The following is a 22,716-nucleotide window of genomic DNA, read 5'->3' on the forward strand; positions in this document are numbered from 1 at the left end:
ACAAGGCACAAGGGAGTAAGAACAAGGGCAGGTTTCAGTAGAAATGTTAACAGCAGCAACCACTGCCACAGCGAACATGTCAGTAGAACTACTATGGTAAGATGGATTCTGCTGGAAAAACTCATCATATTGCATAAATCTCTACATAACGGGAGTTTAACCCTAATACTTCCACTTGGGCCAGTGTAGACCCAGTTTCAAAGAGGCCAGAGGATGTTTTTTCAAGCTGCTGACAGATGACTCAAGAGTCTGGGGTGGGGTGTTTGACAGTAGTATGATCTGATTTCTAGAAATGCTAGAATTGCTCTTATAAAGAAATTATTATTATTAAAAGTATTATGGCTAAGCGCACATAATACTTTTTTAGTATTTTTTATATTTATTTAATCCCTTTTGTTGCCCTTTTTGTGGTTATTATTGTTGTTGTTGATGTCGTTCGTTGTTGGATAGGACAGAGAGAAATCGAGAGAAGAGGGGAAGACAGAGGGAGAGAGAAAGATAGACACCTGCAGACCTGCATCATCACCTGTGAAGGGACTCCCCTGAAGGTGGGGAGCCGGGTGCTCAAACCGAGATCCTTATGCCGGTGCTTGTGCTTTGTGCCATGTGCACTTAACTCACTACGCTACCGCCCGACTCCACAAGCCCACATAATACTAAGCACAAGGACCTGCTCAAGTTTCCAGGTTTGAGCCCCTCGGCTCCCCACCTGCAGCGGGGATGCTTCACAAGTAATAAAGCAAGTCTGCAGGTATCTTTTCTCTCTTCTTCTCTATCTCCCCCTCCTCTCTCAATTTCTCTCTCTCCTAGTCAATAATAATAATAATAAAATGTCCTCCAGGAACAGTGGCTTTGTAGTGCCAGCACCAAGCCCCAGCGATAACCCTGGAGACAAAAAAAAAAAAAAAAAGGAAATTAATTTAGAAAGGCAAGATTGCATAAATTCTTAAGTACTCGGACAAACCTAGCTTCCACTCTTCACCCCACCATTTCCACCCTAAGCTGCCATCCACAAAAGGGGCATAATAATTTCACATAAAGTGCATCTAACACAATACCCAACTGATGGAAGACCTTGATGGATGGTAATTGTTTTGTTCTTAGAACACTGCTTAAAATGCTTATTAACTTTATATTTCATTTGGAGAACAGTAGCAGATTAGAGTGCTAAAGTGTTTGATTATTGAATATGGGCTGGTCTTGAATCTTAGCACATAATTCCAGCTGCCTTCTAGACAGCTAAGCCCATGCCAGTTTCAAAAGTCTTCCACACTGACTAGCTTCTTCATATTTTTTCTATAAATTCCTATCTTGTTTTGTTTTTTTTTCTATTGTATTTTTATTTATTTGTTTGTTTATTTGTTTATACAATGGAAGTATTGACAAGACCATAGGATAAGAGGGGTACAATTCCATATAATTCCTACCACCAGAAATCTGTATCCAATTCCCTCCCTTGAAAGCTTTCCTATTCTTTGTCCCTCTGGGAGTATGGACAGAAGGTTTACAGAAGGTGGAAGGTCTGGCTTCTGTAATTGCTTCCCCGCTGAACATGGGCATTGACAGGTCGATCCATGCTCCCAGCCTGTTTCTCTCCTTCCCTAATGAGGTATATATCTGGGGAGGTGGGGCTCCAGGACACCTTGGTGGAGTTGTCTGCCCAAGAAAGTTGCATAATTTTAAAATGTATCTCCCTCCGTTGGTAATTGGTACTACATTCAGACTTAACACTTTGATGTGTTAATAAAGGTGCCATAGGGGGACTGCCACTGAATCTTTAGGAAAAGTGACAACTTATTTCTGTTTCCCAGTGGAAAGTCTTTAACAAATAGGCAAGAGGGAGACTTGTCAGAGAGGAACTAGGGCGTAGGAGAAAATCTCCTTGTGTGGCAAGTTATACAAAAGCAGATCTGCAAAGTTAAGTGCTTCTTGTTTGGTTTCTTAAATGAAGGAAGTCTTTGGTAGACAGAGAGAAAGCAAAATCTGTTTTTAATTGATTCTTTGGGTATAAACCCACAAAACCTGCTTAATGTTTTGAAACCTATGGACTTATTTCTTAGCATCTGACAGCATTTTTTTTTTCATTTTTTTCTCTTTTGAGTGTGGCCCACCATATTCAGAATTTATGTTTCTCAGCTAGAGTTAGTGTTTAGAAATGCAATTCACTTAAGAATAAAATAGTGTTATAAGTAATAGCATCCACTGTGAACAGATTTTCAGAGAGGATCCTCTAGATGACCTCCTTGCCATCTAATATTTGGAGGATTTTCAACAAAGAACTGGTTTGAACTTCAAGATATAATTCAGACTTGTATTATTCTGTCAGTCTCTTAAAGGGGTATAGTTTATAAACCAAATCAAATTTAGTTTTTATTTCTTGACAGCTTTCAGCAAACTCAATTCTGAGTCTATTTGATGTGCCTAAGATCTTATGAAAGACGGTGAATTCAAGAAAATTAGAGAAGAGGTAGTAGACTTTTGAACAACTTATTTTCTACCTCTTGCCAGACAAAGAAGTACTCGGGCAATTAACCCAGTGGCCGGAAGAATCAAAGAAATATGTGCAGCTGCCAATCACTCCAGAGTTAAAATCATACAATGCTGGAGGCTGTGGACTGCTATAAGAATTCCTTTATCTAGGCTGGCAAGTTAGCTCACTTGGATAGTGTAGGCCTGATTTGCTATGTGCACGGCCCAGGTTTGAGTCTGGCCCTAACACACTGGAGGAACTTTCATTGCTATGGTGTCTGTCCCTCTCTCCGTCTCTCTCTCTCTCTCTCTCTCTCTATCTATCTCTATCTTTGTACCCCCAAAATATTGGGTTGGAGTTATAAAGCCCTGACAGTGACAAAAATATCCATTATTTGAGGAGTCCTGAAGGTGGGTCAGAAGTTAGAGCACACATCTACCATATACTAGACCCTGACTCTGATCCTTAGTTTTGCTCCCTCCATCCTCTCTCTCTCTCTCTCTCTCTCTCTCTCTCTCTCTCTCCCCCCCTTTTGCCTTGAAAATAAAGTCCATTATTTGAAGAGTTCCAGGGCTCTAGGCACAAACAAAATTGACTACTTGAGTGTAATAAAACGTTTGGTTTTTCTTTACAGACTTACTCACATAATAAACTCCACATACATACAATCAACAGATTCTCCTGTGAGAGGCATGAGGTTAATTAGGCCAAGTACAAAATCTGTAATTTCGATGTAATAGCTGGACATTATTAGAACTTGAGAGACTAAAGATCAGTTTAAAGATCAAGCACAGGGCAGGGACTGCAAAAAAAAAAAAAAAAAAAAAAACGTAGTATCACACTAAAAATGTTCTAAATTGTCAAATGTAGAACTCAAATAGTTTTTAGTCATCAGGGATGGAGAAGGCAGTGACTCCTCTACTGCTAGCTTTTCTGGTTTTTTGTTTAATTACTATTATCTTTATTGGATAGAGACAACCAGAAATATAGAGGGAAAGGAGTGGTAGAGAGGGAAAGAGAAAGAGGGACACCTGCAGACCTGCTTCACCACTCACAAAGCTTTCCCCTGCAGGTGGGGACTGGTGGCTCGAAGCCAGGTCCTTGTGCACTGTAATATGTGCGCTCAACCAGGTGCTGCACTGCTTGACCCCATGCTAGCTTTTCTGTATGTGACCTAGTGTGATGTGAAATGTGATATGTTCCGTGGTTGGGGGCCACTGTCTGGGCTCAAAGGCTATCTCTGCCACTAAGCAGCTGTGGGGTCTCTGTGTCCTAATCTGGAAAGTGGTGCTAATAATACCTCCCTCACAGGGTTGTAGTAAAGAGTCCAGTCGTTTGCTCTTGCTATTAAAACACTAACAAGGCATCTCAAGGAATGCCGGATAACCTGTGTGGTGTTGTCTTTCTAGGGATTATCTCCACATTCCTTCATGTCCATCCATTTGGAGCAAGCATTGAATACATCTGTTCCTACTTGCACCGTCTAGATAATAAGGTATGTGGGAGTCCATAATCACTTGCAAGGGGTTGTAGGATTCTTTGTGCAGATGACCCTAGCTCTCTTCAAACATAATTAGGTCACTATTTATCACTCTAAAGATATTTTCTAACTGTTCGCTCACTGTGACTGAGAGCTTCTCTCCTGTAGGTAGGGTGACCTTGTGTCCCCATCTGCCTGCAACTGAGAAGTTTCCAAGGCCTTGGGACTTCATTGCTAAAACTGGGGAGGTCCTTGGCAAACCTGAATGAGTTGGCCACTTATTGTCACGAGACATCTTAGCCAGTATTTCCTCCCAATCAAACTCATGCCTTGGGGTTGTTAGCCCTACGCAAATGTGAATTTTCAAAGTTGGAAGTCTTATTCCAACCTCCTTCCCCACCATCACTACCACCACAGACATTCTCTATGATGAAACAGTCGAGGCAAGGGCCAAAAGAACAATGGAACAATAATTCTGTAACACCGACTGAATATTTGATCACAGCTGATCTCATGGGCTACTTCCTTCCCAGATGCTATCCTTTGGGGGAGCTAACAGAGCATCAGGAGCAAGGGTAAGTGCTACTCCCCTAGAAAGTCAAGGATGCACGGCTGTCTCCTGGAGGCAGGAGGGGATCTTGGCCCCTCGGAGTGAATACACTCAGGCTTGTCTCAAGTAGCATCCTGTTATGCCTGCACGGGCATAGTACTCACTGGTTTCCAGAAAGTGGGTCTTTTACAAAGTGCCATTGAAATTGCAGATTCCCCGACAGTTGGATGTCCACCATGACAGGTCATTGCAGCAGCTGCCCTCTTAACAAAGGCACTAGCTTATTTGGGAATCCAGCTGTGGTGATACGTCCTCCTCAGGGCATTTTCCTTCTAGTTAGCACTGCCCCTTATTTGTCTCTGGGAAGTGATGCTATTGTACAAGTAAATAGCCCATTTGGCAGTGATAAGAGGGATGGACCAAGTGGTCAGTCCAAGTGGTATAAGATTCAGCTATACGTCTGTAAAATGTCCTAGTCTTTTATATTGCAAAACAAGACCTGCGTAGTGTCCTTAAGCTATAAATAATGTAGAAATACCCCTGAAAGGAAACTACTGTTGACAGTTTGCCCGATCTTATTCACACCCTTTTTTTCCCATTTTATTGGGGAGTTAATAGTTTACAGTATGGTTGATGACACAGTACAGTTTCTGATCTCCCTGGAGTAGGTGTTTTTAGAACACTCTCACCCCCAAGGCTCTATTTATGCCCCTCCTTTCCCCTCCTTCCCTTGTGCTTTTGCGCGGTACACCTCATGCAGTCCAAGTTTCGCTTTGTATTTTCCTTTTCTGTCCAGACCCTTTTCTATACACATGCTGCATCTGTGTTATACGTCTGTATTTGTAAACATTATTGATCTATTTCTTTGAATGGGGAATCCACTATATAAGATACTTTACACTGTGCTTCTTCTACTTCATGGAATAGTCACTTTTGGCACTGAGAAGGAGCCATGCCTTCACCTTTAATCTAGGCATACTTCCTCCTGAGAAGTTTTCTGTCAGAGTGATGCCAGAGCCTCCCAAAAGTCTGCAGTGGTAGCTATAGAATGGAGATGGCGTTCCCTTAAGGTCCTACACATTCTCATTCTCTCTCTCTCTCTCTCTCTCTCTCTACCTTGTCTGTCTATCTCTATCTCTCTCATGAAATAAATTTAAATTAAAAATATAAAAGAAGGAATCTCTGAAGAGACCTGTGAATTTGTTATGTGCGGGGTGGGGTGGCGGGGGGGGGTGTGCACAGAAGCAGGAACACAGAGCATTCCCCATTCCTGTCACTTTCCCTTTGTAAGCTAATGCATGTGTGGAGAATTTTGCTCTGGTGGCAGCCGTTTCCTCCTCCTTCCTCTCCCCAAAAGGTTTGTTGCATCAGTGGGCCTGCAAGAAGCATCCTCAGCACAGATCATCCATCAGTCAGCTGGCTACGAACCCAAACCTCTCCCCATGACTTATACCAGCTCTTATCCATAGACAGCTAATTGGCACGCAGTCTCAAAAAACACTATGCTCAGTGAAAGGAACTAGTCACAGAAGGCTATCCTGTAGATGATTACACATAAGGGGGGGGGGGTCCTCTAACAAATGCAGAACTGAAGTGAGAGAGCCAGAGTCAGAGACTAGAGTAGGGATTGACTTCAAAGAGGCACAAAGAAATTGGGGCAGGGGGGTGATAGAATGCTCTGAATCATAGTGACCATTACACAACCGCACAGACTTACTACAGCTGATGGAACTGCACATGCAAAATGGGTGAATTGATTGTATAGCTATCAGACCTCACCTCAAACCAGCAGTTATGAAATACATGAAAAAAAGAATTTTAGGGGGGGCGGGAAGTAGTGCAGCAGGTTAAGCGCAAGTGCACAAAGCGCAAGGACCAGTAAAAGGATCCTTGTTCGAGCCTCTGGCTCCCCACCTGCAGGGGAGTCACTTCACAGGCGGTGAAGGAGGTCTGCAGGTGTCTATCTTTCTCTCCCCCTCTCTGTCTTCCCCTCCTCTCTCCATTTCTCTCTGTCCTATCCAACTACAATGACAACAATAATAGTAACAACACTGATAAACAAGGGCAACAAAAGGGAAGAAATGGCCTTCAGGAGCAGTAGATTCTTAGTGCAGGCACCGAGCCCCAGCAATAACCCTGGAGGCAATAATAATAATAATGATAATAATTTTAGGAGACTTCTCCTGGAGGTCAGAGCAGAAAAAAAAATAGCTGCTATCTGGAAACTACTAAACCAACATATGCACAACACAGGGGAGGAAGTCAACACACACACACACACACACACACACACACACCAGCATTCTAAAGCAGGCAGCACTGGGGAAGAAGAAGCAGATTAGGAAAGCAGAACTGGTGCTGAATGGAAATTCTCTCTCTCTCACAGATCTGTACCAGCGATGTGGAATGCCTCATGAGCAGACTCCAGCATACCTTCAAGCAGGAAATGACGGGCGTTGGAGCCAGCTTGGAGAAGAGGTGGAAATTCTGTGGCTTTGAGGGCTTGAAACTGACCTGAATCATTTTACCTACCAACCAACCTGGGATCCTGAAAATAAATGTGTGTTTGACAGAGCTTAGAAAATGATTTGTATTTTCCATGGTTTTCAAGTGGAAATTGCTTTGAATTTGTCCATCCATTCCTGGAATATCTTTTGCATTAAAATAAGGATCCTAGAGCAGCACCTCAAAGTTCAGGTCCTAACAAAGACTCAAACCTCAAGTGCTGTAACTTCCTCCCTTTCTGTCAATTGGTTGTCTTTGGTTTTTATTAGTGGTATTGAAAAAAGGCCTGAGGCTAAAGAGTATTGGGGGTGGGTGTTTTTGGTGTCCGTACTACTGTTGTAGATTTGGTATTTTTTGAAGCACTGTTCACTGAGATGTTTTGCTGATTTGTATGTGATTCATATTTCAGAACATGTCTTCACATTAGTGTTAACTGCTGGTGAGAGGATCGAGAGGAGCACTAAGGATACTCCTTAACTGACATAGTCTTTCCAATCCCAGTTAAAATAAATATCAGTGTCTTCTAGAAGGTACTTGACCAGGTTCACCTTTTAAAAGACAAAGCATGGTCCATGGCTTTTTGCAAAATTATTGTGAGCCAAAAGTTGATAAATGTTCCAAAGTTATTTTCTCTACTATATCAGAATAAAAGGTTTATGTGAAAACTTTAAAAATAAATACATCTAGGTGTATTCGCAGAAAGCCAGTGTCCAGTGTGAGTGGCATGTGTCTGTGCTATTCAGAATCATCTTGTACATAGTTTGCTTTGCAAAGAGGGCATGTTTAGTTTTCTATGGATTTAGACACATGTGCACAAGCGTGTGTGTGTGTGTGTGTGTGTGTGTGTGTGTGTGTGTGTATTGTGTATGTATGTGCGTGCTCGCACATTTGCCAGCATTAACAGGGATTTATTCTAATATGCTTTCTTACCCCTCTGGTCTTCTTACTGAGTCTGTTGGTCCTTTTTCTTCTCATGTCAGTGTGTTGAATTGCAAATAGTGGACTGTTGTTAATACTGTTTACTTCATGCTGAATGTTTGCAGAGAGTTTCTGTGAGTACTAAGAGGAGACTGTTCAAAATGGAAGTAAATGATGGGCCAGGGTGTGCAGACATGTCAGCTTCCTCTAGCGTGTGGGTCACCAGGAACACCTCCAGTTCTAAGGTGCCCATCAGCAGACTAACATGGCAGTGTGCACATGAACCAGTCAATAAGTCCTGATTGGAGGAAAAGAAAAGAGAAGGAAGAGGAGTGGGGTGGGAGTGGGGGTTACTATGCTAAGGTAGATGCCCCCTTCTTTCTGTGGTGGTGCTTCTAGTACACAACCATACCTTCCCTCAAATCTTGATTCAAAATAAGAGACTGCCCTAAGAATGCAAACCGATGGAGAGTACTTCCGGAAAAAAAAAGTCCTTTGTGAATGAGATGTCAGTAGTGTTCCAAGTTGCATTTTAAGAGATAAGTATTCATCTTATATACCTCAGTTTGGTGTTCTGTTTTTGAATAACTGGCTCTCTGAGTAATCCTTTAGCTGGTGATGTCAGTCACCAGAAGCTTGGAAGAAGACGCTGCTAGACTTTCTCTGCCTTGGTAACTAGCAGGAAAAAAAAAAGTTCAAGGCATCCCCATTCCTGCTTCCCTCTCAAGCACCCAGCTGTGGCACCAGTAGAAGACTAGCTTCCTCACTAAAGTATCTCTGCCATCCATGCTGGGGCGGGGGGCTTGATTCATCATTCTCAGGGCTCCTGGAATGTTTTTTCTTAATAATCACTGAAATCAAGAGAAACTTGCTACTGATCAATTACTTATTATCTAAACAAGTGGCCTAAAAGGAAAATTTCAAGCTAACAACTGCCATACCCAGGACCTGTTCTCTTCTTTACTTGGTGTATTTGTATTACAAATGGTCTTCTCCCATCATTCCTATCAATTGAGTCCAGGTGTACTTCTTCCAGCCTACTTGGATTTGCTATGCGCTCTGTTTAATTTTATGTATTAAGTTGGCCAGGCTACAGTGCCAGGTTGCTTGATCAAACACCAGCCTAGATGTTGCTGTGAAGGTATTTTTGAGATGTTATTAACATTCAAAACTAGTACTCTTTGAATGAAGCAGATTATCCTCCATAATGCAGGTGGACCTTGTCCAATCAGGAGAGAGCCTTAAGAGAAAAGACGAAGGTCCTCTAAGGAAAAAGGGATTGTGCCTCCAGGTTTCCTTTGGACTCAAAACTGCAGCATTGATGCCTGCCAGAATTTCCAAATTGCCAGCCAGCCCTGCAAATTTCAAACTTGCCAGCCCCTACAATCACCTGAGCCAATTCCTTAAAATAAGTGTGTGTGTGTGTGTGTGTGTGTGTGTGTACGTAAATTTCACATTAATTCTGCATCTCTGAAAGACTCTGACTAATCCACCTGTTCACAGTGTAAAAATAGAATAAGTTTGCATTATATTGCATAATCAAATTGCTGCACATACCATCTCTCCATCTTTCCACAGTGAGTTTCGACTCACTGTGGAAATCTATTAATGAAGAAATTTCTTTTTACAAATGTTCAGTGCTGTTTATTGTTTCATTGCCCTTACTGACTTTTGAACTGTTAGGAATTTGTTATTTTTAGGAGACGTGGAAGGTAGTTTTTTTTTTTTTTTGTCATGTAATGATGAACAGGTGTGTTTTAATCTTACAAATGATTATTTCATCTCCCTCCCAGTCCTGTGAAACCTCTAGTTCAGATTTTGTTAATATTTCCTATTGATTTTAAATATCGTCCATGAAAAGTGAAAGGTTGATTTTTGGGGACACAATCAGACATGTAACTGTGCTCAAGTTACATAAATGCAATTTCATTTGAGCTTCAAAATGTATGGCTTTCATATAATGCAAAATAAACTGTGTTGCTTAAAAAGACAGCATAGGTGTGCAAGACCTTTTGATTCACTTGGTAGAACTGGATGAGACCTTGTTACTCTCAACTGTCTTGGAAAACTCATCAAATAGTCCCTGATTCACTGTAGTCGCTACCGTCCAGTGGTCCAGTGCTATTAGGCTGCCTAAACTCACACCCTACATGTGTGTCTATAGGCAAGTCACATGGACACAATGAGAATTCTGACTCCCTCATAAGAAAAACTAAGGAGAAATGGTACCTAACTCACATTCAATAAGGCCGCATCCATAAATAGCCCAGCTAGTGCCTGTTCAACAGTGAATACATGAGAGTAGTTATGATTGTGATCCAGTCAAAAGTAATTATAAGTCATGACTTTGATTTCATTAAAAAAAAGAAAGTCTTTATATTCACATCTAGAATCATGGAGATTCATGATGCTACTGAGTCTCAGCTGTTCAAACATATGGATGGTTCTTTGTTTTTATTTATTTATTGAAGAGAGCCTCCTTCCTCTATTTAATACTTTGGGCCCCCTTATCAAAGGTTAGATGTCCATAGATGTGGGTGTTTTTATTATTTATTTATTTATTTATTATTGGATAGAGACAGAGAAATTGAGAGGGGAAGGGGAGATAGAGAGGGAAAGAGACAGATACCTGCAGCTCTACTTCACCACTCGTGAAGCTTTCCCTATGCAGGTGGGGACTAGGGGCTTGCCACTGGGACCTTGCACACTATAATGTGTGCATTTGACCAGGTGTGCCACTACCTGGCTGGCCCCTGGATGGGATGGTTCTTCATTTCAAAGAGCAAGAAGCATAGTTTTTTTTTTCTTATCACTTTGTCAGGGGAAGTTATGATTTATGAGAGACTTGTTACCATGTGAGTATAATTCCTCGTCTCCCTGTGATAGTATCTACATAATACTCCCACCACCAACTTAAGTCTTTCTCCACCAGCAAGTATACATTTTTATACATTCAAATCCTTTGTTCTTTAGCCAAGAACATGAAAGCTTCATCTGAAAAGTAGTTTAGATGAGTATTTATGTAGTATACTCTATAGAAACTGCATTCACACACACACCAATAATAAAACCAACATTGGTAGTGCTGTCTTATTACCAGGAAATACACTTTTCTTTTTATTTATTCTTACTACAGCCATGAAAGACGCATAGTGTCCCTCTCTGTGACAGCTGGTACTCAAAAGATGTAAAATAACTTAAATTTCTAAGAGACAGGGAGACAATCTGAATCTCAATCTCAAAGTCAAAAGTTACTGCTATTATTTGTCTATTTTTAAATTATCTTTTAAAATATGTTTATCTACTTGTTATTGGATAGAGACAGAGAGAAATTGTGAGGGCAGAGGGAAGTAGAGAGGGAGAGAGACACCTGCAGCTCTGCTTCACCACTCATGAAGTTTTCCCCCTGCAGATGGGGACCAGGAGCTTGAACTCAGGTCCTTGCACACTGTAGTGTGAGCACTTAACCAGGTGTGCCACCACAGGCCTCTAAATTATCTTTGGTAGAGACAGCCAGAAATCAAGAGGAAGGGGAGTTAACGAGAGTGAGAGAGACAGATACCTGCAGCATTGCTTCACACTTTTGAAGCTTTCCTCCTGCAGGTACAGCCTAAGAGCTTAAGAACCCGGGTCCTTACACATTGTACACTCAAGCAGGTGCACCACTGCCCCGCCCCTTTATCTGTTTGCTTTATCACCTAATGGATGTGTTACTACAAACCTCATGGTGTTTATTCACATACCATTATAGAGTACCTGATAGGTATACATCTTGGGATTGAAAGCAAAATCAAACATGATCTCTTCCCATGAGAGTTCACATTTTAGTTTGGATTTTTGCTAAATGACATAGTCATGTGCAAGGTGCTTAAGGAGAGACATAACGGAAGGCTTCAAAAACTATATAAAGATGCAAAAAAGGAGGGGGGAGTGGTAGCACACCGGTTAAGCACACATAGTTCCAAGCGCAAGGATCCCAGTTGGAGCCCCAGGCTCCTCACCTGCGGGGGGGGGGGGGGGGTCCGCTCTTCACAAGCGGGCTCAAGCCCAGGGCTCCCCCGCTGTCTTCTCTTCCTCTCTCAATTTCTTTTTGTCTTATCCACCACCAACAATTACAACAACAACAACAATGGAAATAATGGCCTCCTGGAGCAGTGGATTAGTGAAGGCACCAAGCCCCAGTGATAACTCTAGAGGAACAAAACAAACAACAACAACAAAGAAAAGCCTGAAAAAGGTTAAGTTGCCTGCTCAAGTTACATAGTTAATTTTTTTTTAATTTTTTATTTAAGAAAGGATTAGTGAACAAAAGCATAAGGTAGGAGGGGTACAACTCCACACAATTCCCACCACCCAATCCCCATAACCTACTCCCTCCCATGGTAGCTTTCCCATTCTCTATCCCTCTGGGAGCATGGACCCAGGGTCATTGAGGGTTGCAGAAGGTAGAAGGTCTGGCTTCTGTAGTTGCTTCCCCGCTGAACATGGGCGTTGACTGGTCGGTCCATACCCCCAGTCTGCCTCTCTCTTTCCCTAGTAGGGTGTGTCTCTGGGGAAGCTGAGCTCCAGGACACATTGGTGGGGTCTTCAATCCAGGGAAGCCTAGCCAGCATCCTGGTGGCATCTGGAACCTGGTGATTGAAAAGAGAGTTAACATATGAAGCCAAACAATTTGTTGAGCAATCATGGATCCCAAGCTTGGAATAGTGGAGAGGAAGTGTTAGGGAGGTACTCACTGCAAACTCTAGTGTAATCCTGCTTTCAGGTATATATTTTGCAGTAGTTTATGGATACGTGTGCACATAAGCTCTCTCTCACAGAAACTGGTGTATATCTAGGTTATGGGACTTTGTTAGAAAGTGAACTACCTGAGATGAAATTAGAGTGTACTATTAAAGGAAAGGTCTCACCCGAGTAATGAAGCTGAAGGGTTGTCATTCCACACGTGAAGTCTCTGGATACAGTCTGAGGTGAAGCATGTTGAGATGGCAATCATTGCTTTGGTTAGGTTGTGATCGGCGGATGCAATATTATTTGGTTTGGATTGGGAGATGTATACGGGAAAGTGGGCCCTATCCAAGGGTTCCAGGACTGGGGGAAGTAGGGGCTCTATAGTGAGGATGTGAGGTTCCTGCTGTCTTAGGGTTCAAAAAGACAATCAATAGTTAATATTATCATCACATTATTTGTTAATTGGGTTAACTTTGAAAAGTCCCTTTGTTATGGTTTGCTGTACAGTACCCAGTATCTTGTATATAGCTGTGCTATTGGAAGCTTCTAATCTACTTGGTCTAGGCTTTTGAGAGAGTCCGTATATCAAATACATAGCCTATATATTAAAAAGATTCAGTTTGTGTTTTGAGAAACTTTGAGACATACAATTGATTTCCCCCTCTCATATTAATTAACTACTGATTTATATGTCTACATTTTGCTAGGAGTGTACATAAACACCATTCCCACCACCAAAGGACTGTGACCCATCCCTCCCGCCCACTCCCACCCCCCACTGGCCCAGGAAGCTACATGTCTACCCCTCACCACTGGGTTTTTACTTTGGTGCCCTTACATAGTTAATTTGACAAAATGCAGGATGTCATCTGCCTGGCTTCAACTGTATCATACCATGGTGCCTAAGGTCACTTTCTGACACTGTAACTTGACCTCTTTGAGCCTTTGTTTCTTCAACTATAAAATGGAAAATAGTGGCCTGGAAGGTTGCACAAAAGCACAGTAGCTAAAGCAATGGCCTTACATGCATGAGGTTCAGAGTTTGATGTCCAGTATCATATATGCCATAGTAAAGCTCTGCCTCTGTCTCACACTCCTGCCCTGTATAAGATTTGTTGTTTTGTTTTGTTTTGTTTGCTTTGTTTTTTGTGTTTTGCCTCCAGGGTTATCGTTGGGGCTCCTGGAGGCCATTTTTTTTTATTTTATTTCCCTTGATGTTGTTATTGCTACTGTTGCTAGGTAAGAGAGAGAGAAATTGAGAGGGGGGCACAGGGGGGAAAGAAAGATACCTGCAGACCTGCTTCACTACTTCTGAAGCAACCCCCTGCAGATAGGAAGTGGGGAGCCAGAACCCAGATCCTTGTGCTGGTCCTTGAGCTTTGCACCATGTGCGCTTAACCTGCTGCACTACCACCCTGCCCCAATAAATTTGGTTGTTTTTGTTTTGTTTTGTTTTGTTTTGTTTTTAAGTGGGAATATACTTCTCTCAAAGGATCATTTATGGGTCCATTTAAAGAGCACAGTATCAACTATGCCTAGAAAAATAAGTGCTCAATAAATAGTTGTGATTATTATTCAACTAACAGTCATACAAGCAATGTTTCAATTGCACTAAAGCTACCTTTTCAGTGTTAGGAATACCACAAAACTGGAGGATAATTTCAAAGAAGAATGAGACCTACTGGCAAGGAGAAATTCAGATAGTTTTGCTGATCTCATCAGAGTAAGGAATGCCTTGTCTGAGGGACAAGCTTCCTAAGGGAAGAAGCTTCCTACTGCCTTGTCTGAGCATAATAAGGAAAGAAGCTTCCTTCTGCCGAATTAAGATCTAATCTTCACTGTCCTTCCACTTTCATTCCCCCACATCACATTAACAGAGAAAGGGGGAGGGGAGGTGTGTGTGTGTGTGTCCACACGCGCGAGCTTATCTTTTCTCTCATACCCCAAGATCCATAACATCACTCTACCCTTTCAGCTTGGAAAGGAGCTTTGAAAATTTCAACTTGCCTAAAGTTTCTATCTGGGTGGAAGGTCTCAAATTCATACTTGAGCAATTAGGACACAGAAAGAAGGAAAAGGAACTGGAGGACATAAGAGTTGCTGTATTCAAGGCTAGGGTGCATTATGGAGATGTCAGCCAGCTCTTCGATAGGATGCAGGACACGTTAGAAAGTTGTCATAGGTGGTCCAGGAGATGCCGCAGTGGATAAAGTGCTGGACTCTCAAGCGTGAGGTTCCGAGTTCAAGCCCCATGTACCAGAGAGATGTCTGGTTCTTTCTCTCTCTCTCTCTCTCTCCTCTCTTTCTCATCAACAAATAAATAAAATCTTAAAAAAGAAAGAAAGAAAGAAAGTTGTCAGAGGGGGTCAGACAATAGCACAGCGGGTTAAGCGCACATGGCATGAAGCACAACGACCTGCATAAGGATACCGGTTTGAGCCCCGGCTCCCCACCTGCGGGGAGGGGGGTAGCTTCTAGCAGTGAAGCAGGTCTGTAAGTGTCTTTCTCTCCCCCTTTCTGTTTTCCCCTCCTCCTTTGATTTCTCTCTGTCCTAACCAACAACAGTGACATCAATAACAATAACAACCACAACAAGGACAACAAAAGGGAAAAAAATAGCCTCCAGGAGCAGTGGATTTGTGGTGCAGGCACAGAGCCCCAGCGATAACACTGGAGACAAAAAAAAGAGAGAGAGAGAGAGTGAGAGAGAGAGAAAGAGAGAGAAAAAGAGAGGGAGGGAGGGAAGGAAGGAAGGAAGGAAGGAAGGAAGGAAGGAAGGAAGGAAGGAAGGAAGGAAGGAAGGGAGGGGAATGGAGGAAGGGAGGAAGGGAGGGAGGAAGGAAGGAAGTTGTCAGAGCTGCGCAGTGGTGTGTGGGCTGTGTCTGCAAAATCCCACTGCCTCCTTGGCCGCTAGAGGCAAGAATGGGGCGGACCACCAGAAGTCCAGGGAGGTACCTGTGGGGCGAGGGGTGGGCGCGCAGAGACACGACTCTCCGGAAGTGCTTCAGAGAGACAACTCAATTTTATTGGGGTGAGAACAGATTTATATATGGTTTTAGAAAAAGGGCAAAAAGGTGGTCCGGGAGGTGGTGCAGTGATAATGCTTCAGACTCTCAAGCATGAGGTCCCGAGTTTGATCCCCGGAAGCACGTGTACCAGAGTGATGTCTGGTTCTTTCTCACTCCTCCTATCTTTCTTATAAATAAATAAAATCTTTAAAAAAAAAAAAGAAAAAGGTCAAAAAGGAAGAGGACCAATAGGGGAAGATCAGTCCAAATAAGGAATATTGGGGAAAGGTCCATTGCTGGTATGCGGAACAAAGTGGCTAGTAAATGGGCCATGAGGACCGGCATAAGGATCCCGGTTCCAGCCGCGGCTCCCCACCTGGAGGGGAGTCCCTTCACAAGCGGTGAAGCAGGCCTGCAGGTGTCTATCTTTCTTTTCCCCTCTCTGTCTTCCCCTCCTCTCTCCGTTTCTTTCTGTCTTATCCAACAACAATGACATCAGTAACAACAACAATAATAACTACAACAATAAAACAACAAGGGCAACAAAAGGGAATAAATAAATAAAAAAGCTATTAAAAATGTTTTTTTTAAAAAAGAAAATGGGCCATGTTCACGGAAAGAAACTTCACCAAGAAAGAGATCCAGAGGGCGAACAGACACATGAGAAAGTGCTCAAAGTCACTGATTATCAGAGAAATGAGAATAAAGACAATAATGACACATCACTTAACACACGTGAGAATGTCATACATCAGAAAAGGCAGAAACAATAAATGTTCAAGAGGTTGTGGGGAAAATGGGAACTTCTGCACTGCTCGTGGGAGTGTAAATTGGTTCAACCCTTATAGAAAACAGTCTGAAGATTTCTCAGAACACTACAAATGGACCTACCCTATGGCCCAGCAATTTCCCTCTTGGAGATTTACCCAAAGAAAACAAAAACACTTATCAGAAGAGATCTATATATACCTATGTTTATAGCAGCACAATTTGCAATAGCCAAAAACTTAGAAGCAACAACACATGAGTGGCTCAGAAAATTTTGACACACACACAGTGGAATACTACTCAACTATTAAAAATAATGAAGTCATCGTCTTTGCCTCATTTTGGATGGAATTCAAAGACATTATGTTAAGTAAGATAAGTCAAGAAGAGAAGACATATACTGAATGATAGGTGGGACTTAATAATAGGCATAGGGAAGGAGAACACAAAATGAAACCTGGACTGGGCATAGTGTACTGCATCAAAACAAAGGGCATTGGGGATAGATGGATAGGGATGGAGTGGATAGAACCTTTGGGTCCTGTTGCATTATGATGTGAAAAGACAGGGGTTGTGAGTGAGAGTGTTCTGTACAGAATTTTCACAGGGAGATGAGAAATTATACCCGTGTATAAACCATTAACCCATCAATAAAAATGAGTTTTTAAAAAGAGAAATTTTAAAATAAAATGGAAGGAAATATTAAATCTCAGTTGTCAAACATTAGTAAAAAATATCAATGCATTTTTTAAATATTTATTTATTTTTCCCTTTTGTTGCCCTTGTTGTTTAACATTGTTGTGGTTATTGATGCCATTGTTGTTAGATAGGACAGAGAGAAATGGAGAGAGAAGGGGAAGACAGAGAAGGGGAGAGAAAGACAGACACCTGCAGACCTGCTTCACCGCCTGTGAAGCGACTCCCCTGCAGGTGGGGAGCAGGGGGCTTGAACTGGGATCCTTCTGCCAGTCCTTGCGCTTTGCGCCACATGTGCTTAACCCGCTGTGCCAGTGCCCAACTCCCATCAATGCATTTGTTTATCCAAGTTCACAAATTGCCAAATTTCATTCAGTCTCTAGGTAAAGAATCCCTGAGTTGGGGCCAGGCAGTGACACACCTGGTTAAATACACACACACACACACACACACACACACACACACACACACACACACACACTATAGTGCATGAGAACCTATGTTCAAGCCCCTGGTCCCCACCTTTAGGGGAGAAGCTTCATGAGTGGTGAAGAAAGGCTGCAGGTGTCTCTCTGTCTCTCCCCTTCTCTATCCTCTTACCCTCTCTTAATTTCTGTCTCTATTCAATAAAAAACAAATGAAAAAAATTTAAATCTCCAAGAAAGGAGACTAATGAAATAATGAGAACCTCTTAAGTAGAACCAGAGTTCATTTTATTAAAGATTTTTATTAAATAACTAAGAACTGTGTCCATTCTTAAAACATTCTAATATAAGTGTTCCTTTAAAATAGTATTTCTTTAAAATAATATTTTATTTTGAATGTTTACATTTTTAAAAGATCTATTTTTAAGATGAGAGAAGGAAAGAGATAGATAACTAGAGCATCATTCTGGTGCAGTGATGCCAGAAATAAAACCTGGAACATAATGCTTGAGAGTCCCACACTCTAGCCACTGCACCATCTCCCAGACCATGAAAAATTTTGCATTAATACCTAAAGTCTATTGAAACTGCACAAAACTTTTCATAAGAATACAAATACATGTTAATACTATAGAAGATCATATAGTAGAGAAAATGAAGGCAATATAACAAAATTTGGCAGTGATAATATATACAGCAAGGCTGTTATAGTTTCAACTGATTTCCTGTTTACAGTTTTAAATAAAATGGTTTATGAAGGTTCATGCTTAGTGAAATAAGGAAAGCGGTAAAAGACAACTACCAGGTGGTTTCACTCTTGCATCAAATAGAGACAATGAAAACTCAAACTTAGAAGTAATTAAACTGTCTCTTAAACTTTGTGAGAACTGTGATGGTTATGGGGATGCATATAATTTTATTGGAGGGTGAGATACGAAACTATACCCATGAGCAGATAATATTAGAGGTCTTCCAGTGGGAAGAAGCAAGGGAATCTATTTTTAGGTATGTTCCATGGGGCCCATGACTTTAGTAATTTTTGTCTGAGCATGACAGCTAATACTCAGGTGGACTAAAAATACTGTCTGGGAAGATGGTGTCAGATTTAAGAACAGGGCTTCATACCTCATCTCCCAGAGCCCTAGTCAGTGAATCCTTGGATTCTCACACAGACATGATAGGCCTAGACCTCTAATAGATCCCTCTTTCCAGTGTCACTGGTCATCTCCATCAAAAACAACATAAGATGTCCCGACCCGCGGAACCTTCAACATGGGTAAACCTAGGAGAGGGAGTGAGGACAAGGACAAGAGGGATAGGAAATGAGGACAAGAGACACAACAGAAATGAGACAAGACAGGATTCTCATCAAGTCTGTTTACTAGCACCAAAGGTGCTGTTTTTAAGGCCGGGGCAAGGGGGGGAGTTAGCAGTTGGGGAAAGCTGATTGACGTGGCATGTTGTCATGGTGATCAGCCATTATCTGGAAGGTCCTGGGTGATTCATGGGGAAGTGGAGTTGGGAGACAAAAACTTATCTTTTAAGCAAGGCCGTCTGTGAACAAAGACTCTTAACAGAAACATATCTTTTAAGCAAGGTCTTCTGTGAACAAAGACTCTATGGCCATGCCAATAGCAACCTTGAGGGCACATGTGGCTCCCCACATGTCCCCCTTCCATATATATATGGGTGCATGTTTTGATTGGCGGAATTTATTTTGTGGCAGGGTGGGCTGTGCCTGTCTTAGGTTGGGGATCAGCCTTCCGTCTTACCCGTCATCAGAACACCTGGTCATTTTTTGCCCAGTAGTACCAGCTGCCCTGTCTTAGGTTGACTGGATAGCGCTAGTTTCCCCTTTACTGGTCATTGGCTAGCCAGCCCTCTACATGGAGGATGTTCTGACGGAGGGGGGGCAAATCCTCCGCAGCAACTCCATTTTCTGCCATGTCCAGCCTATGACAGTGAACTTGTATAGGTTGCATTTTTATGGCATCAATCTGTTGCCGCAAAAAGGCCATGAGCTTATTAAGAATTATAGGACCTACTGTGAGCAGAAGAAGTAAAACAAGCAAGGGTCCCACAACTGAGGGCAGCCAGGTAAGGAAGGGGGAATGTATCCATTGGTATGAAGAGGCGGGATCATATCTATTTCGTAGTTCTCGACTGAGTGTTTGTAGGTTTTTAACATTTTCTTCTATGATCCCTAATTCATTAATGTAAAAGCAACATTCTTCTTGTAGGGCTAAGCAGGTCCTCCCTTTCTCCGCAGTAAGCAGGTCAAGGGCTCGTCTGTTTTGTAAGGCAACTTTTGCTAGGGATGTAATCTGTCTCTGTAGTGACTCAAGACTGTTTGTGGTGGAGTCTATAACCTATTGTAATTTGTCAGAAAATTCATGGGAGGAATATATACAGTGTCCTAGCGCACCACCAGCTATGCCGGTAGAGGTGGCTAACCCTATGCCAACTATTAATGGGAGGAAAACAGCTCTTTTATGAGTGGAGTGTAGGAGCCATGTGAACTCGTCGGGTTCATACAGTGTAAGTTGGAGAACTATGGCCACCATGAAGCAGGGTACGGGGGTGGTGATATTTATAGTAGTCAGGAGTGTCCCACAGCACCAATAGTAAGTCAGCAGGGGCGATGTATGGACAGAGCTTATTGAGACATTACGGGTACAAGTGAAATTAACTGGGCTAGAGTCGTTGGTATAGAGGCATACCAGGATGAATGTGTTACTTATATGTTCTAAAAACAGCGGAACTGAGGGGACAGGGGGATATAGCCCCACAGGGGGGCTTTTTGTGGTAGCTGCCCCGACCAGCAGGGCGGTGAACAGGGGCTAGGAACCTAAGGACCTGGAATGACAGGGACAAGAGACACGAAAGAACGACAGCAAGACAGGTTTCTGATCAAGCTGCAAAATTTTACTGTGTTCACAGGCATTATAAGGCTTTGGGGAAGGGGGGGAGTGCTGGAGGAGGAGAAGGGGGAGCAATCTTCAAAGTGGAATGTTCCTTGCAACATACAATAGCCGAAACCATGTTTGTTACCACAACTATGTGTTGTGTCACTTGATTTCTGATAAATGGTCTACCTGAGGGGAAATGGCCTGCCCAGGGGGAAATGAAACTTGTCTCGAGGGCTTCCACTGTTTCAAAGCTTATCAAGCAGAGAAATGGTTCCTGGCAGGTAGCATTTGGGAGGGTTAGTGGTGTTATTTAAAGGTGCTGCAGCGAGGATGGGTCGAGAAAGGGATGCGCACAGCAGGGAGTTGGGAAGTGCTGGAAATGATCTGAGAGTGATTTAAAAGATTAATTGCATATTGAAGGTATAGGGGCCAGGCAGCCCACTTATTATTATTAGTTTCCACGGCTGAGTTAGTTTGTAAAGCCAAATGGAGATTATTCTCTGTAACTATAATGACTTGATTTATCTGCTCTCTATGCTCAGCCAATGTCAGCTGCCGGGAGATATATATATATATATAGTCCCTGCAGGGTATGAGGAGTACCCATCATTATATAATTTGTCTGTAACTTCCTCTTGCCAACGAGCATCCCAGGGATCAGAGATCTGAATAGTGAATTGGGACCCCTGCAACCTGAGGATACTAGGTTTTCCGGCTTTAGTCTTTGGTGAGAGAGCGTCATGGAGAATGCAGGACCAGTAGCAGCAGGCTCCATAGGTGGGGATGTCAGTGAGACATCTGCTTCTATCTTTATTATCAAAGGGAAAACAGGCATAAGGCCGATATGTGCTAGAGATAGTCTTAGGAGAGATGTTAATAATGACAGTTTCCTGGCAACCTTTAGGAGGACAGCGTGCCGTGCCAATGTTCCGGATTGTAGTGTGTGTATCTTTCGTTTGTGTCTCTCTAACCTGGAATTCCCATTGATAGACGAGAGCAGTGCGAGCAGGAATGGCCAATAGTAGGGGTGTGTAGAGAAGAAAGGGAAGCATCTTACAGCTGAGCTTCTTCGGAGTCATCTTCAGAGTTCAGTATTATTGTCCAATATGTATCAGAGGAGCCAAGGCCTTTATCTCCCTGGGTTATCTTGCAGCTAGGGTTGGGGGTGTTCTCAAGCCTCAGCCTCTCCATCCTCTCTGTCAATTTTCATAGGTCTCAGCATCTGCAGGCATTTTGTCTCCTTCTCTTGTGTTTGTTGGACGGGCCTCTCTGGTAGCCAGTGGGCTTCATTACCTGTACGGGAAAAAACACAAACATGCCCTTGTCTCCATATGAGGACGGGATCTGGTCTTTTCCAGGACCCTGACAGGGGGTCTTTCCATTTAACCAGTGCATATCTACTGTTATTTGTAGTTTTTTAGAACCTATCACTGGCAGATTTTCTTTGTGTGTCCAAATTTAAAATATTAATGGTAAAGAGCGCTCTATTAAGAATGTTGTGTGGAGTCTGTGGTCCTGTCTCCCCCTTTTTATTTTTCAAAACACATGAATTATCTGTTTTAGTGTTTTATTAGCATGTTTAACAATGGCCTGTCTTTGAGGAGGACACATCAATAAAGACTACTAAGGCTGTTGGAATCAGCTGAGATTTTATTATCTTTGGAAAAACATAAAAACATTATTAAGTCACATAAACTGAAATTGGACTACATATAGGGTATTTTTTATTTTAAGAAAGCTTTTCACCATATGAAAGGCTGGTTCTTTATGTGAAGGCTTGTCACGGTTGTAGTCTTTTATTTGTGACCAGCAAGACATACACAAGGCCAGGAAAAATATTAAAATTGATAATCTAATGACTTAGAATTTGTTTAAATATATTTATATAATTTTAAAAGGCCTTTTTAACAATAAAATGATTATCATCTTTGTAGTATGATTTTAAAATCACTTAAACAATTTAAGCATATTATTAGAACTTAGTTTAATGTTAGGATCATAGTACTTAAAAGTCATATACGTTTAAAATAATCTTTTACTTTTACACCATCTTATAATGACATCTTTAGACTAATTTTGTTTAATAATAATTTGTCAAATATTAAACTTTTTATCAGGTCAGAAACATATATATTTGTCAACTTATCAAGAATAAACTTTTGACACTGTCTTGAAATAAATTAGATATTTTTAAATGTGGAAAGATATATAGAGGGGTACCAAAGCAAAAGCTTTAGGCATGAAATTTATCAGCAT

At 42.0% G+C, this 22,716-nt stretch overlaps 1 protein-coding gene and 1 long non-coding RNA gene across 10 annotated transcripts in view; both read left to right on the top strand.

Annotated features, from left to right (window-relative positions):
* ENOX2 (ecto-NOX disulfide-thiol exchanger 2) overlaps positions 1–9,915 on the top strand; it is a 385,476-nt gene extending 375,561 nt beyond the window's left edge. For 7 of the 9 annotated variants that reach the window (XM_060183083.1, XM_060183076.1, XM_060183079.1 and 4 more), the window contains 3 exons: positions 3,880–3,965; positions 4,484–4,525; positions 6,887–9,915. In XM_060183083.1, the coding sequence (XP_060039066.1) occupies positions 3,880–3,965; positions 4,484–4,525; positions 6,887–7,018 (260 nt within the window). In that variant the 3' untranslated portion in view covers positions 7,019–9,915. The remainder of the gene's footprint in view (positions 1–3,879; positions 3,966–4,483; positions 4,526–6,886) is intronic. The other 2 variants (XM_060183077.1, XM_060183084.1) reach the window with 1 other exon arrangement.
* LOC132535807 (uncharacterized) overlaps positions 1–22,716 on the top strand; it is a 651,000-nt gene that overhangs the window by 604,554 nt on the left and 23,730 nt on the right. The gene's annotated exons all lie outside the window — the stretch shown is intronic.

This window comes from Erinaceus europaeus, chromosome X (genome assembly GCF_950295315.1).
Source record: "Erinaceus europaeus chromosome X, mEriEur2.1, whole genome shotgun sequence".
NCBI classification, from domain to species: Eukaryota; Metazoa; Chordata; class Mammalia; order Eulipotyphla; family Erinaceidae; genus Erinaceus; species Erinaceus europaeus.